At 43.4% G+C, this 17745-nt stretch overlaps 2 protein-coding genes across 5 annotated transcripts in view; both read right to left on the bottom strand.

Annotated features, from left to right (window-relative positions):
• Positions 1-14955: 14955 nt before the first annotated feature.
• Positions 14956-15823, bottom strand: LOC131758202 (RNA-binding protein with serine-rich domain 1-like). The gene has a single exon (XM_059066133.2). It carries the CDS (start codon positions 15755-15757, stop codon positions 15029-15031), a length of 729 nt encoding a protein of 242 aa, XP_058922116.2. The 5' UTR covers positions 15758-15823; the 3' UTR covers positions 14956-15028.
• A 932-nt stretch (positions 15824-16755) lies between these two features.
• The window catches only part of SEC24B (SEC24 homolog B, COPII coat complex component), a 94927-nt gene continuing 93937 nt past the window's right edge, over positions 16756-17745 (bottom strand). For all 4 annotated transcript variants that reach the window (XM_059067696.2, XM_059067693.2, XM_059067694.2 and 1 more), the window contains one exon: positions 16756-17655. In XM_059067696.2, the coding sequence (XP_058923679.1) occupies positions 17541-17655 (115 nt within the window). In that variant the 3' untranslated portion in view covers positions 16756-17540. The remainder of the gene's footprint in view (positions 17656-17745) is intronic.

Raw genomic sequence — 17745 nt, 5'->3', positions numbered from 1 at the left:
TTGTTCTTAAATTTGGCAAAAGTTCTATCAAGTGTTTTTCATACCTGAGCTGTAACATTTGGAAAAATAGTCCACAAGTAGCTTCTGAGTCATTCATTCCAAGCATCATTTCTTTTTTGTTGTTTTGGTGTTTTTTTTGTTTTTGTGTGTTATTTTTGTTTGCTTTTTTGGCATCATTTCTTTTTACTAGGCACACACTCTGGTCACTTGGCACTGCAGGGCACATTCATACTGCAGTGCAATCTCCCGCCCTGCACTTTTGTCACAGCAGTAAGTGAGAGGAGTATTCTTGGAAGTCATTCCTACATGGGCATGGTTAACAATACTTAGTAATACATGGAAATCACTGTGAGCCACATACAGTTATCCCACTAAACCCGAAATAAGTGTATCTCCAACTCAACTTACTTTTTTTTTTTGCGGTAGGCGGGCCTCTCACCGTTGTGGCCTCTCCCGTTGCAGAGCACAGGCTCCGGACGCGCAGGCTCAGCGGCCATGGCTCACGGGCCCAGCCGCTCCGCGGCATGTGGGATCTTTCCGGACCGGGGCACGAACCTGTGTCCCCTGCATCGGCAGGCGGACTGTCAACCACTGCGCCACCAGGGAAGCCCTCAACTTACTTTTTGTTGGATCTTGAAAATGGCCATGGCCACTCAGCCACCTGACACAAGGGGACATGTGACAGAGGGGTGGTTGGAGAGGAAAGAGACAGTGAGTGGTCTTAATAGATTCCAGTTAAAATATTTTACTTTTAGAAATAATACAAAAACATATCACCAAGTGAATGCATTGCTAGGGACCAACGCCTCACCAGGTGCCTTGGGAAAGGCTTGTGCAAGTGAAGACCCCTGACAGCTTAAGCTAAATCAAATTCGCTGACACCTAAGTCATCAATACATGCTATTACTATTACTCCAAACCATTCCATAACACTTAGTGCCTGCCTATTTTGTAGAACTTATCACACTTTTTATTTACATTCATATCTGGCTCTCCAGCTCAATTATAAATGCAGGGGCAGGTGCTGTGTCAGAGTGCCTAACACAAGACCTGCTTTAAATTAGAGACTCCATCAGCGATGAATAGATGAAACTATGCCAATAGACAGGAAGAGATATTGCAAGAACAACTTAAAACCATGACGGAAGAAAAGTCTGGGAGCTGTGGCTCCAGATGGGAAGGATAAAAATATGCAGGGAAGGAAGAGCCCTGCCAGGGCTGGAGGACAAGGATCAGAGACCTCAGGACTATAGAGATGGAAAACAGGTACAGGAAGGGCCTTTAAAACAACCAGTGTGATTCCATTCATATAAGATGTCCAGAAAGGGCAAATCTATAGCGATGGAAAGTAGATTAGTAGTTGCCTGGGGCTGGAGATGGAATTGGGAGTGAGGCAAACAAGCTTGAGGAATCTTTTTTGGGGTGATGGAAATGTCCTAAATTGACTGGATTGTGGAGATTATTGCATAAGTCTGTAAATTTGCTGAAAATCATTTGTACATTTTGAGTGAAATTTGTGGTGATTATTGCATAAGTCTGTAAATTTTCTAAAAATCTTTTGTACACTTTGAGTGAAATTTGTGGTGTATAAATGACACCAATAAAGCTGTTTATGGTTTTTGTTTTTGTTTTTTTCTGAAAAGGGAAAGCAGAGATTCAAATGTGAAGAGGTTCTAATATGTATTTATATATATATATATATATATATATATATATTTTTTTTTTTTTTTTTTTTTTTTTTTTTTGGTATGCAGGCCTCTCACTGTTGTGGCCTCTCCCGTTGCGGAGCACAGGCTCTGGACGCGCAGGCTCAGCGGCCATGGCTCATGGGCCCAGCCGCTCCGTGGCATGTGGGATCCTCCTGGACCGGGGCACGAACCCGTGTCCCCTGCATCGGCAGGCGGATTCTCAACCACTGCGCCACCAGGAAAGCCGGGTAAGTATATTAATGAACTAGCTCGGAGTAACTGTTCTGTCTCACCAAGATTCCCACACATTGTGGTGAAGTGTGTTGTTCACCAAAGTGATCCACGTGTGCTGAGCCACCGTGTGGACAGGGCAGCCCCACTAGTCTTTCCATCTGCAGTGTCTAGAGCTCTCTCACTTTGCTGACCCCCCAAATTACTAGAGTGTGGGTCTAGTAAAAAGAAGCGACATGCGAAGTGAATGCCAAGAAGCTGGTCTGTGGCATATTCTTCCAAATATTACAGCTCACATATGAAAAACACTTTAAGAATTGACAAGACATTGCCAATAGTGAGTTGTAAAGCTTAGAGACACTTTTCTAAACTATAATGATATGAAACAGAACAACATGCGAGAGAAAATTCTCTTTTCTATTCTCTCTATAGAAAGTATTGCAAAATTGCTACCCTATGAAAAGGCAGTCAAAGGGAATGTAGCCAAAAAACTGTCGGGGGAAAAAAAGTATGACAGTGATGTGAGGGGCAACTAATTTTTTTAATGTTTTATTTTGGGGGGTTTTGTGCTTTAAAAAAATTTGTTATTAATGACTTATTTTCTCAGTCTAAATATTCATTACCATGCCAATTTTGCATTCCTAATTTTTTATTATTTTTCTTAAAGAAGGTCTCCCAAATTATATAACCTCAGGCTCCACGAAACTTGGATCTGCCTCTGTGGGTCAGGCATAAGCACTTTGTTATCTTGTTTATTTATTATAAAAACCTTACAAATTAGTGTTATTAGCTCCCTATCACAGATGAAGAAACTAGTAGGTTAAGTAAGTAACTTATCTAAGGTCATATTGTCAGAACTCAAGCCTGGAATTGTATAACTATGATGCCAAGATTTTTCAACTCCAAGACCCCAAGATAACCTTGAACTTACATTGCCTGTCTCTTCTGACATCACTTAACCACCTGACCTTCTCATAGCCACAGCTGGGATTAGGGTGCGGTGAAGGGAGGTGAATCAATTGCAGGGTCAAATCCTTTCTCTATTTTCAATTTTGGTACTCTGTTCATCATAAATTTTTTGCATTAATTTCGATATTTAAAAATATTACATTTAAATATTATCTCAGTGACTGAGTTTTTTGGTGCCCCTTTAAATTTGGTGCCCAAGGCAAGTACCTCAAATGCCTCACCCTAGTTTTAGCCTGGCATCAGATCCATAATGAGGACATGAATATCCATATTTGTGCTTTAACTTCTAATAAAGGTGGTCCCCAAATTTCCGCCTTGACTTTCATACAGCTGGCCTTTGCAGACATTATTCACTTATGTCCTCAAACTATCACTTGAGAACTCAGTTTTTCACAGATAGGCTGACCAGTAACGATACTGGATTATCTACCACTGGTATCACTTGCCTACCATTGGCAACGGGGCTAGATTCAGTCAAGGTAGAAGGAAAGTTTATTTACGAAAAAAGTTTTATATTTATGTCACCTGGTCTTACTTGTAAAATCATCTGAATCCAGCAACTTTTCATATATCCTCTGCAGATGCCAGCAGCACTGGATTGCAGAGCGGAGAGGCAGACTGGCTGAGGGGTGCCCTCGAGTATCCTACTTGGAGGTCCCTATGCTGATTGAATTCTAGAGGTAACTAGAGAAGAATATTCCTAGGCTTTCATTTTTAACAGTTAGAGTCATAAAGAACTTAGTACCCAAATGAAAATACATATTATTTTCAAACTCGTAGGGAAGATTCATAATATAATGACCATATGTCAGGCCTCAAAGGAAATCTCAAAAATATTTTTTTAACTTACTAACATATAAGGTTTATTCATGAAATTAGAAGGTAAAGCATCACTACCATTGGAATTTGAATAACACACTTATTAAAAATATTCATGGATTAAGTAGGAAATAAGTGGAAATTGAGAACTATTTTAAAACTGCATAGCAATGAAAGCACTTAATATCAAAACGTTCACTACTCAGGAAAATGTATAGTCTTTTTTTTTTTTTTTTTTTTTTTTTTTTTGTGGTATGCGGGCCTCTCACTGTTGTGGTCTCTCCCCTTGCGGAGCACAGGCTCCGGACGCGCAGGCTCAGCAGCCACGGCTCACGGGCCCAGCCGCTCCGCGGCACGTGGGATCCTCCCAGACCGGGGCACGAACCCGCGTCCCCTGCATCGGCAGGTGGACTCTCAACCACTGCGCCACCAGGGAGGCCCTGAAAATGTATAGTCTTAAATGCGTTTATTAGAAAACAAGAAAGTAAACTAAGCTTACAATCTAAGAAGCTATAAAAATAGCAAAAATAAGCCTAAAGGATGTAGTGGGAAGAAAATGATAAAGGTAAAAGCAGAAAATGAATCATACTTCCTCTACCCTTTTTTCTAAAGCAACCTCTCCCCAAAATAGAGCGAGTCAATAAAACCAAAAGTTGTTTTTTCTTTTAAAAGGCACCAAGACTGACAAACCTGACACAAGAATGATGAAGAAAAAAGAAGGAATACATATACGTAACAGAAAGGAAAGAAAAACTAACCCCCAGTAATTGTTATATCAATCAATTTAAAACTATAAAAACCAAACCTGGCTCAACAAAGAGAACCTGAAGAGACCAGTAGTCATAGATTGAAACAGTGTTTCATGATCTACCTGGAAAAACGTCCCAAGCCCAGAGCTTACTGGGCCAGTTCAACCAAAACTTCCAGAATAGATAATACCTATCTTATACACCTAAACTTTAGCTAACTGATATGAATTGTTCCAAAGCATCAAAACAGATGGGAAGCTATCCAATTCATTTAACAAAACTAGCATAATGCTGATATCAAAATGAAACAAGTAAACACGATAAAAGCAGGTCACAGACCAATCTTACTTATAAAGTAAATAAAACAGATCTTAAATGAAGTGTTAGCAAATGGAACCAGTAGTGTAATAAAAGAATGATCAAGTAAAAATTGATCCAAGCTGCCAGGGTCAATCCCTAAATTTCACATTCTCTTAATCCAAACACATCCCATCTGAACTATGCTGGGGACTGCTTTATTCATGAACTGTTCTCTTCCACCTCCTACAGTAGGCTGGCTGGCTGTCTCCTGTTCACATCACCCCTCTCTGTTCAAAGCCCTTTGAAGGCATTACACCTCTTTCAGAATGAAACCCAAAGGCTTCACCATAGCCTGCGAGGCCCTAAAAGATAAGTCTGGCCACACTACCTCCTACTCGTTGCCTGTAGCCCTCACTCTGCTTTATTTTTCTTCTTAGCATTTCGTCATCACCTATATTTGTTTTTTATCTGTCTCCCCCAACTAGAATGCAGGCTCCATGATGGAAGGGACCTTGTCTGTTTTGTTCACGGCTCTAAACCCATCACCTAACAGAGCCTGTCACAAAGTAGGTTCTTAAATATTTCATGAATGAATGAAAGGATGAAAAATAAGAGAGGACCTGTAAGTTTAAAACCTCAACCACTTTAAGAAGAGCAAAATCACACATACTTCTGGATATACGTGCACAAGGGTGTGTCAGATATTGTTCAAGGCTCTGATGATAGAGTGATGAGTTTCTTGCCCACATAGAACATAGTGGGGAAGTTAACAGAACAAGAAATTAAAGTGGAATAAATGGAAGAGACCAGGGCCCAAGGTCCCAATTAGCGGGGAGGTCCAGGTAGGCTCGGGGTGAGGGTCAGGCTGACATCAGTGCACATGAATAACGGGAGGAGGAACGGGAGCTAGTCAAATGAAGTGGTGAGGATGCGTTTCTAGCAGAGGCTCCGGCATGTTCAAAGGCCCAGAGGCATAAGAATTCATAACTCTCTCCTAATAAAGAGATTATCAGGTAGAAAGTTAAAACTTGATATCAGAGAAAACTTAGCATAACGATTTTGGCTCTCTGGTGAGCATCAAATTTTGAAGTCTGGTGGTAGATGGATGTAATGGACAAAGACTGCTTGCTTCTGTATATCCAGCAGTACTGGGTGGTCTGAAGCAAATATAAGTGTGGTTAACAAATGAATCCTAGGAAAAAGGGAGTCAAGGTGGCAGTAGCCAGCACTAAAACTTTTGGTCCTTAGTCTCAGGCAGGGAAGAATTTCCGTGAAGGTAGAAACTGGTAGGTATGAGGCAAACTGACACTGGTGATAAGAGGGCAGAGAGCAGGCTCAACATGGGCAGATCGTTGCTACTATTACTGTTGTCCTGCGATTTTGCCAAGACATTGACTGACGTTTACTGAGTACTTACGATATGTCAGTTGTTACATGTACAACTTTACACATTTGTTCCATATAATTCTCACAAAACTCTTACCACAGAACTATCATCTCTAGGGACTTCCCTGGTCGTCCAGTGGTTAAGACTCCAAGTTCCCAATGCCGGGGATTCAGGTTCAATCCCTGGTCAGGGCACTAAGATCCCACATACCACAACTAAGCCCATGCGCCACAACGAAGACCCAGCACAGCCTAAATAAATAAATATTTTTTAAAAATTAAAAAATCATCATCTCTAGTAGGACTGTTAAGGCTCAGAAGAGTTTAGGGACTTGGCCCAGGTCACACAGCTCGCAGAGGGACTAGAGTTCAAATTGTGTTCTGTTTGGCTCTCAAACACTTCTTTCTACTGGAGTTGTTCTAATATAACATGACAGACACTGGGCTAGAATCGAGTTCTTCCTTTTCACTCTCAAATTTGCTCACGTTGTACCTCTCAGATCGTTTACCGGTTCCTATTTAGCACGGTACAGGAAGTTGGTTGGCATCCTTTACCTAGTGGGAGACAGAAATCTTAATTTTTTTAGGAGTTTGAGTCATGTCATCAGTGACCCCTTCTTTTACTGGGTTACTGTAGTATTTCGTGAATTTTTTTTTTAAGCTGACATTCTTTATTTATGGCCACACGGTGCGGCTTGTGGGATGTTAGTTCCCCAAGCAGGGATCGAACCCATAACCCCTGCAGTGGAAGCACAGAGCCCTCACCACTGGACCACCAGGGAATCCCCAGTATTCCATTAATTTTTTTTTTTTTTTTTTTTTTTTTTTTTTTTTTTTTTTTTTTTTTTTTGCGGTACGCGGGCCTCTCACTGTTGTGGCCTCTCCCGCTGCGGAGCACAGGCTCCGGACGCGCAGGCTCAGTGGCCACGGCTCACGGGCCCAGCCGCTCCGCGGCACGTGGGATCCTCCCGGACCGGGGCACGAACCCGTGTCCCCTGCATCGGCAGGCGGACTCCCAACCACTGCGCCACCAGGGAAGCCCTCCATTAATTTTGAATGTAGAAGTATTAAGAGGCACTCTGAAAAATTCAATAGGTTCCAGATATAGTCCTCCTTACCCCCATTATATAGCAGCAAATTAATTCCTATTCACAATCAGGATAAATCCCTTTCTGACTATTGACATAAGGAGCCCCAAGCAGTCAGCTGGTAGTCATAACTTCCAATTCAGTAGGAACAATATTGGGTTCCTCGGTGGAAGCATGCTCCTTTGGGGAGTAAGACCCTAAAATTCTGTGAATAGGTTAAGATGGAATGCCGATCCCATCCTGATTTTCAGGCCTCTGTCCTGGCTATGGGAGAAAAATGCTGGTTTCGGAATCAAAGCATATGTTGCATCCTGTAGGACAGTACATCAAAAGTCACTCTGTGTCTTCACCTCTCTATTAGGCCAGCTGCTTTTGGGGGTGACAGGTCGTGGTAAGACCAGTGAATTCCCGCTGCCACACTTCTTTTGCCATGAAATGAGTTACTTGATCAGAAACAATGTTGAAATCCCATGGTAATTCTGTAAGCCCACAGATGGTGGTGTTGGCAGAAATGCTACAGCCAGGGTAGGCAAATCCATACCCAGACCGTGTGTCTATTCCACTGAGGACAAACTGCTCCATGATGGAAGGGTCCAATGTAATTAACCTGCTATCCTGTGGCGCCTTGTTTCCCCAAGGAATAATGCCATGTTGAGAAATCAAAGTAGGTCTCAGCTGAGGACAGGTTAGGAATACAGTAGTGTAGCCATTTCAGCCTTGGCGAGGGGATGCCCGTAGTGTTTAGCCCAAGCATAGCTTCTATCCTCACAAGTATAGCAAATCTGTACACAGGCCATTGAGCAAATAACGGGGTGACTAAGGAAAGAGGCTGACATTCACAGATGGCTCACCTCAATCAGGTGGACAATTTTCACTGCAGATGCCCTGGGGTGTACATTCACATGGAATACAAAGATCTTCACAGTGTCACTCTGTGAAATCCATCCAAATACCTGTTCTCTAAACCAGTTTCCAATGCTGTTCCTTCCAAGTCCCTGGTCATTTAACTAGCCGTTAGCTACTTGCCTATGAAGCTGTATAGGCCTATATCTCTTGGGAGTCTCATTGTCTGGACAAATGTATGGCTTGAAGTTCTGCCCACAAAGATTTCCCTTTACCACTAGACTAGTCCTACAGCAGTCCAGGTGGTGCCATAATTTTGCCTTAAAAGCAGGCTCTGTTTTTTTCTTTCTTCTTTAACTGATCCTAGGGAAATAGCTCATGAGGCCATGGATGTGAACTGAGGGAAGGTGGCCGTGCAGCAGGAGTGGCCGTAAGAATCTGAGCCACCTGTTCATGCAACTTGCTTCAGGACAGCTGAGCCTGGTACCTTATACCCTGTTCACATTTAGGGATAGACTGCTTCTGGGCATGTGCAATCTTATTACTCGCTTTGGGCATCCAGCATCTTGCAGTGCACATCTCAGGAGCAGTCTAGGAGCCGTTCTCAAAGAGAGAAAAGGTTTTTTTGCAGAAGATATGGCTGTGCTCCCGAACCCTACAGAGGTCTGTAATTTCCAGCTGAGCCCCGCATGGCATTTGCATTTGCCACAGACACTCCAGTTAGACTTGCTGGGTCAAAAGAGCCCAAGGGGGGCTTCCCTGGTGGCGCAGTGGTTGGGAGTCCGCCTGCCGATGCAGGGGACGCGGGTTCGTGCCCCGGTCCGGGAGGATCCCACGTGCCGCGGGGCGGCTGGGCCCGTGAGCCATGGCCGCTGAGCCCGCGCGTCTGGAGCCTGTGCTCCGCAACGGGAGGGGCCACAGCAGTGAGAGGCCCGCGTGCTGCAAAAAAAAAAAAAAGAGCCCAAGGGGCAGAGCCGTTTGCACCACAGCCTTCCTTGATGTACAACCTTCTCTTGCTCTGACTGCACTGCAAATTGGCAGCCTTACCAGTTACTTGGTAAGTGGCTCAGAGTGGCACGTTGAAATGGGGCGTATGTAGCTTCTAAGACCCCAAAGTCACCAAGCATTGTGCGAGGTGTTGTAGAAGGTGACCCGGGGGGGAGTGACTTGTCTTTCATTTTGGAGGCTATCTTGCAACATGCTCCAGACCCCTGAAGCTCCAGAAACCTGAGAGGTGGTAACACTCCTGAATTTTCATGGGGTTTATATCCACCTTCTGGCACTATTCCCATTCCATCCATCTGGTTTTCTTTCAATTTCCATCTAGCATGGTATAGTATGTTTCTTCTTCCATCCAAAAGAGACTGTTTCTTTACTTCTGTTTCCAGATCTTCAACTCATTTTATCTCTAACTTAGAATCATTTAAAACTGAATCAACAAACATTTGCTGAATGTCTATTATGTGCCAGGCATGGGGGTGGGAGGCACTTGCCTTAGTTTAAGAGAGAACATAGTTCCTGTGTTAAAGGAGAATGTCAATGATAACGCTGACAAGGGCTATGGCAGAGAAAAGCGGAAGGTGTTCTGGAAACATATAGGAGGGGGAGTGGTCAGGAAAGGCTGCCAGGAGGAGGTGATCTTTAGGCTGAGTTCTAAGGATGAGTGGGGCTCAGTCAGTGAAGCCAGGGAGGGATGGAACGGGTTTCCAAGTAAGGGGAGCAGGACATGCAAAGCCTGGACATGTAGAAGGGCAGCCCCTATAGTGATGTACAATCAATCTTCTTTTACTTTCAGTTACCCTTCTGGTTCCTACCTACTCTCCATCCCACTTTGGTTCCCACTCCTTCCTAAACTATCACTCAAAAGATTGCAGTAATTCTATAAAGACAACTTCGGTTTACTAGATTTGGGGGAAAAAACACCTTTTCAGACCCCTTATTTGCTTGGGGACACAGGACTCAGGATCCTAATTAAATAACTCAGCTTTAAGCTTTGACCTTTCTTGCTTAAACATCTTATTCCTTCATCTCTCCGTCTCCCTGTTATTCTTTTTTCCCTGTTATTCTTGACTCTGCAAATAATTACCTAGCAGTGTCTGATAATAAAAGATAGTCTAGAGGCATAGTATTTTTCATTCTAGTAAAATCACTCAGGTTTCAATAGGACGCACATATTAATAGGTCTTTCCTATTGTTACTAGGCAAGTCATAAAACTTAAGTCCCAAAAGAGCAGGATTTGAAAGAAATTGGAATAAATATAGAAAAAAATTCCATAAAAAATGGGACAGGCTTTCCAAACTAGTACAGTGTTTTACAGCTTTCCCAAGGGTCATTCTGAAAGGACTCCATTGTAAGAAAGGCTAATAAGTCTTCCACTAAATTAACTTAACGTGTTTCTATTATGTAGCTATATAAGGACAGGAGCTTGGGGATATGTGAGTTGGGAGATAAGAAGTACTAAAAAGACTCAAGGTAAAATCCCTGACCTAAAGTAAATTTCAATGTAATAAAGAATTGAGAGAAACATATAGAAATTGCTTTTTATTTATCTCTAAAGAGAAGAATAGGCTTAACCATGATTTAATATTATAAAGCCATAGCCTATTAACTTTAAAAGAACCTAATAATTATATTTACAAATTACTTAAACTAGCACACATGTCCCAGCCACATCACCAATAAAGTGTTACAAGCAAGGGAGAGGGGCTTCCTGGTGGCACAGTGGATAAGACGCCACGCTCCCAGTGCAAGGGACCCAGGTTCGATCCCTTGTCCGTTAACTAGATCCCACATGCATGCCACAACTGAGAGTTTGCATGCCACAACTAAGGAGCCCACGTGCTGCAACTAAGACCCGGTGCAGCCAAATAAATAAATAATATATATATATTTTAAAAGTGAGTGTATAAGCAAGGTAGAGGGGTAGGTTATACATATTTCTGTTTTAACAATGAGTATAATCATTTTATGTCTACCAAAAAGTATATTTTATTTTATTTATTATTATTATTTTATTTATTTATTTATTTATTTATTTATTTATTTTTTTTGTGGTACGCGGGCCTCTCACCGTTGTGGCCTCTCCCGTTGCGGGGCACAGGCTCCGGACGCGCAGGCTCAGCGGCCATGGCTCACGGGCCCAGCCGCTCCGCGGCATGTGAGATCTTCCCGGACCGGGGCACGAACCCGTATCCCCTGCATCGGCAGGCGGACTCTCAACCACTGCGCCACCAGGGAAGCCCAAAAAGTATATTTTAGAATCTAGTTTTAGACAATTATAGTGTAAAAATAAGCATATACATCACTACACCCTAATCAAATGATCAACAAATTAATTGGCTATTGAGCTAAAATAATAGGTACCTGAAAAACAAAAATAGTCGCAAAAACCATGAACACGTCTGAGCAGTGATGATGCACTCATAAGAAACTGATCACCAGCTGTAGGGCAGTTTCTGTCCGCTGTCTGACAGACTGTCTGTGGCATAGCACCTGTTGCTGGAGGAGGCCGTCAAAAAGACATGACTGCCAGTTGACCCTGGCACCTGGAGGCTCCCCACCTGCTCCCCTATCCTTGGATTTTGTATTCTGCTTGCTTTCCCTGCTCCCAGCAGCTGCTCCAAGGATCCAGTCTTGAAACACAAATGCGGTGTTGAGGCTCCCTGGACCGTGTACGTGACTGAAGCCAGTTAAGGTCTCTATATAAACTTTTAAGATTCTGGCAGGTAGGTGTAGAGTCCTACTGGTTTTGTGGCCACCCAAGACAAGCCTTGTAAGTAAGTTCCCTTGCTTATTAAAACTGCCACCTACCGGGCTTCCCTGGTGGCGCAGTGGTTGAGAGTCCGCCTGCCGATGCAGGAGACACGGGTTCGTGCCCTGGTCCAGGAGGATCCCACATGCCGCGGAGCAACTAGGCCCGTGAGCCACGGCCGCTGGGCCTGCGCGTCCGGAGCTTGTGCTCCGCAACGGGAGAGGCCACAACAGTTAGAGGCCCGCGTACCGCAAAAAAAAAAAACAAAAAACAAAAAACCCCCCTGCCACCTACCAATCTGGAGTGGCTGCCTCTTTCTTCGGCCTCTCCCTGCCCTCTGCATATGTGGAGGCATGTTTCAGATTTCACCCAAGAAGCTCCCAAGGAGGTGGCGACCCAATTATCTGTATACATGCACTTTGGAGAGTTTTTGCAAAATTACGAACTTGCACAGGAACCAGGTTCCTTAGGAGAACAGAAGTAGAGTGTCAAGTTATCTTGAATAAAAGTGATTTTCATTTGTGACTACCAATTTAGCAATCTGTAACAACTCATTTAGTGGGTTACTGGTAAGCAATGCTTTTTGGCCCCAAAATTGACATGAAAATCGACAAAACTGTGCATTGTTTACCAATGGGAACTAAAGAAAGGGCTTTCATTTTGGGATCAGCTCATTACACATGAGAAGGCAATGCGTTAACAGCCTCTGTGTCTCCTAATCGAGGCTAACTTCTCTGCTGCTCATAGGTATTATAAGAAGGCAGGAGGAAGAGGACACCCAATTTTTTGGCTGATGCAGATTCCATCTCTGAGTTTAGAGATAAAAGATGAGTGATTCATAAAATATCTACCTACCATTTTTATTTTTCAGGAGGTCTCTGTTTCATGTGCCAAAGAATAAGTTTTTTTTTTAATCTTAAACTGTCTTCTTTCAGTGATTAGCAATTCCACCTAAATATCTTCAGTGTTGTTTTCAGCTTCGTTAGTTTTCACCTTCTTTTGGCCTTTAAAAGTATTTTTAGTGTCTTCAAAAGTTACTTTGAATAGAGGACTCATAGTTTTCTTAACAACACTTTGCTAATATATGCATTTTATAGCCTCATGGGTTGACTACAGATTCAAGCTACAAATGGCTTTCAAATAGGTTTTAGCACACCAATATACATTAATGTATAAATAAAAAACAGAATTCTTTTTCCATCAATGCACTTGATTTGTGCTATGGATCTATTCTTTAAGAGCAGTATGTAAACTATAAATCAAATTGAATGTTCCTATTAAACAATGGTTCTAGTAAGGGATGAGGAGATTTTCACATCACCTGGGATACTCTTAAACTGCCGACTTTAATGACAGTTTCAATTAGTTGAAAAGGGGCTCAGAGAACTCCTGGTAAACATGCCCCTCCCTCTTGTCAACTTCCGGCCTCACAAAACAAATGGCCAGAGACTTGCTGCACAGGAGGTGATGAGTATCTATCTGTACACCCCCCATGAGGATCAATCACCTCAGGCCTATGTTCTTGCTGATGTCAGTCTTCACATTCTCTAACTGAGGTCTGGCTGTCTGTCTTCAGAGGACAAAGCCTTTCAAGGTGGCTGTTTCTGATCTCAAACCCCAGCCAGGCAGGCATCCCTCTATTCCCCATTTGTAGACATCCAGAGCAAACTTCCCTCAAATCTCAGTTTCAAGCATCCCATATCCTGACCACCACTTCCTATCTTTCCAGCTCATTCCCTCTGGTATCCAGACCCTAACAGCTCTCTGACCTCAACAGGACCTCCAAACTACTAAGCCCACGACCTTTTTCTATCCATCCCTCAGTATGTGCCCCTTTCACGTAAATGGGAGTAGCTTCCTTGTATACATCCTCAATTCCCTCGCTCTTCTGTTCCAACTTTCCACCAGGTAGTGAATGTGGCTAGAAGGAAGAGGCATGCTAACCGGCCTCACTTGAAGTTCATGGCTCACATCGCAAGGAGGGCCTTCGGTGCTGCTTGACATTCCTACTACAAGCCACTGGTCAGTCGGATCTCTCACTCTCCTAGGTGACTATTTCTTAGACTCTCACACTCTTTCCCCTTTCCGCAGCTGATAACTCCAGTTGCTTCTTTTATAGGGAAAATCAGAGTGATCAGAAGCTCATTTCCACATTCACTCACTGCAAAGGTTCCCCCTGGGACAGTTTCTTCCAGACAGCCACATGGCTTTAGGGCTCTGGTCAACTGTCACCTTTTCAGAAGGGTCTTCCCTAGTTACTATCAAAACCAGCATTCTTCTTTTTTTTTTTTTTTTAAGACAATCATGTTTAATTACCTCACAACTGAAGCTGCCTTTGGGGCCAAGGGACAGGAAGGAGGCTGTGAACCCAACACTCGAGCTGCACTCTAATCCTAGGTTTATTCAACACAGTTCTTTTCTCTACAAAACAAGGTACAAACACAATATTATCTAAAATGCTACAAAGTTACAAAACTCAAAACAGAAAATGTATAGTACTGACTGTACAATAAAAGCCAGAAAAACAATGTACACGTGCCATGGTAACCTGCATGACCACCACGAATACCAACACAACGCAGCGGGGTGGGGGCGAGGCGGGGGGTTCTGTGATGACCCGACAGAGCTGACTCTCAAGTTTCAGAGAGAAAGGGAGACGTGTGTGTGTGTGTGTGTGTGTGTGTGTGTGTGTGTGTGCGCGCGCGCGCGCGCGCGCGCGCGCGCGCACGCACGCACACAGCATGATTACTCGTGAAAAGAACCATTTTGGGTATTTGGCCCTAGAGGTCAGAAAAGGACTCATGCAGGGGAGCAGGGCCAGGCTCACAGGAACGGCAGTTGCATAAAAGCACACCTTTCCTGTGGGACCCTGCAGGCCAGCAGGTTAGGGCACGAGCAGGCCACCAGATGGGCCCCAGGTCACCTGTGGAAGGGGAAAACATGCTCCCAGGCTGGGGCTGTACCACCTCCTGGAGCCCCCGGCTCATCCCTGCTGGCTTTGCCACTAACTAAACTGACTCTCAGGAACTAGAAACGTGGACGCTTTCTAGCCAGAAAACTGGAGGGCATCTTCATAAGCACGACCCCAAACCAACAACGCTCCGGCAGCCGGAACTCTGAGCCAGGGGAAACGTAGCAATTACTGCCTTCACCTTCCAAGCCTGCCCGAGGGAGGGATTTCTTTCCTACCGATCCTCCTTCGGCTAGAGAAGTGACAAAAGTGAGTTGGATGCGCTACAAGTCACAGGGCAGAGCTTCGGTGGCCCCACGCAGCGGGAGGAGCTGGAGCTGGAGCCGCTCCTGTGGCTGCGGCGGCCGGGGGACCTGCACCGAGGGGAACGCGACCTTCTCTTCATCCGTGGGGGTGACCTGCGCCACACGGGAGGCGGTGGCGGCACTCCCCTTCCTGGGAGGGCTGAATCGCCTGCGGGGTGGCCGAGGCCAGGGGCCAGCACAGCGGTGGCAGTGACCTGCTGGCCATCGATGTGTCCTCCGTCCTCGTGCTTCAGCGCCTTCTCGGCTTCATCTGGATTCTCACACTCCACATATGCGTAGCCTGTAGACAGATGGGGGTGCATCCTTTCTACAGGCACGTCAATCATTTTAATTTTCCCGTAGGTGGAGAATATCTCCACGTGATCCTCGGTCACATTCCTGGTGAGCCTTCCAACGTGCACTGTGGTGGGTTTAGGGGAAGGGCTCCGCCTTTTCCTTTCCTTTCCATCTCTTTTGGATGGTTTGGATTTGGAGCGGGAACGCCGCCTGTTGTCATGCCTGCGCCGGAGGGCCAGGGGGGCTGCTGGAGCTGGAGTTGGAGGTGCTGGAACTTCCAGAGCGGCTCGATGCTGAAGATGAGCTGCGGCTGCTGCTGGAGCCTGTGCTAAAACCAGCCTTCTGGATTCCTTATCTGGCTTTATTTTTCTCCGTTGCATCACCACACCTGACACATAAATGTACTGTCTTCCCCCCAGTCCTCCGCATGCTCACTCTGGAGTGTAAGCTCTGTGAAAGCAGGGATTTTATGTGTTTGGGGCCTAGAACAGTATCTAGCAAGTGTTACTACTTATAAATACCTATGAAATGAGGAACAAACTATTCAAAGACAAAACATTTCGTCTTTCTTAAAGTAGAAACATGACACTTTGCATTGTAAAATTACAGTACTCGGTTGCCCTTGGAGTACTGCCGTCGCCCCTCCCGTCCCGCAAGAGTCCCCTCCTGGACGCAGCGTGGTGTGGGGATGGCTGGGAGAAGGTGGTGGGTGTGCAGAGCATCTGACGCCTACTATTGGCTCGGCCGCTAATTAGTAACGTCATCCGGGGTGAGTCATTTAACCTCTCATTTCTAGCAGGGAATGCAAGAGAGTACTTTTATTTTTATCCAAAGAAAAGAGGTCCACCAAACACAAACCGGTAGAAATCACTCACCACACACATCGAGAGCCTTTTTCCTTCCAAAGTTCATCAATGGGACTTTTACAGCGTTTATAATAAAATTTGATTTACAAGCTAATGGATCATGAACAGTTTTTATAGTAAATAAGCTGTTAGTCAATGAGGTTTTCTTTTTCCATCAGAATAAAATCACTCTCAAAGTTCAAGATGGTAATCTTAAAGTCAATTCAACAGATAGTCACGTTATAAAAATTTTCTTGCTATGCATGTGCAGGAAAAAATGCCTAATTTAACCAAGAAAAACAAATTAAGGTTATGATTAGTCAATAATCATGTGTTTTGAAAGTAGTGTTTTTTTAGAATACAAACATAATAAGTACTTGATAATGTCCACAAATTAATGAAAACATATTCACATATATTACCTAGTGAAATGCGGTATCACTGCGTTTCCCCAAACAGTCAATTCAATACATCGTATATGTAAAAATACCACCAACTCTCCGCCACCACAAACACACAAACACCAAGCCATATTGTCAAGCAAAATATTTTTAATTAGTAGGCTGATCATAAATAAATCCACATAAAAGATTTAACAGAATTACAAAGAGTTTTGTGTTTCTTTTGTGGACTCAATTTGTAATATGCATTCGTCAACCTCATTCTCTAACTGCCACCAAAAGAGTTGTCAACCAACAATGCAGCACAGTTTAAGCAATTCATATTCTGTAGTTACATTTTTACATTTTCTTTACAAATGTAACATTTATGTACATTATATATATATTTTTTCTATAGTTCATGTACTGAAACTCTATTGTTTTTACAGGGAAAATACTGAATTCATTTAATGAATATGAATCATTCCTTGTTAAAAAGTAATTCATATAAACAACACGGTACCACTGCCTTTTGGCATCTCTTGTCAGAGTTCAAGTCCAGAAATGTTATATTAATTATAAGAAAGGGAATTTATCTAATATTACATTATGACATACCATCCCACATAACTATGTAAGTTTGCCGGCTTACAATGAACAGAGCACTGTACTGCTGCACTACTGGAAATGTGTGGAAACCAATTCAAAATATACTTCGCAAAACAGCATCATCATTACCATTAATTTAGGATGAAGAAAATCTGTCAAGTTCTTTCTTCCTCTTTACCTTTTGCCAAAGCCTCAGACCAGGTGCTATGCTACACATTGTCTCTTGTAACAACAAATGCCTACATTTCAAATTTCCTATGTGCTTCTCTGACAGATTACGCTTTACCTAGGTTATAGACCTTTTTCTTCTTATTCAATTTTATTCCACTTCACTTACAAATCTGCTGCTGAACGTGAAGCAAAAATTCATAGTAAGAGAATGCAGCTTCTGTCCGGTCTTCAATCAAATGTTGAAAAAATTCTGTTTTGGCAGGACTCTCATCTCTGAAGAAGAAAAAGGGGTTTTTATCTATAATGCATACTATTAAAAAGAATACTTATACATTAAAAAAAATTACTAATTCATAGGGACTT

Source organism: Kogia breviceps, chromosome 6 (genome assembly GCF_026419965.1).
Source record: "Kogia breviceps isolate mKogBre1 chromosome 6, mKogBre1 haplotype 1, whole genome shotgun sequence".
Taxonomy (NCBI): domain Eukaryota; kingdom Metazoa; phylum Chordata; class Mammalia; order Artiodactyla; family Physeteridae; genus Kogia; species Kogia breviceps.
This window is presented reverse-complemented; position numbering and strand designations above follow the sequence as displayed.

What these genes read in the sequence shown, in the direction of transcription:
- LOC131758202 (XM_059066133.2), bottom strand. Translation starts at nt 15,757, where the DNA reads ATGCAACGGAGAAAAATAAAGCCAGATAAGGAATCCAGAAGGCTGGTT.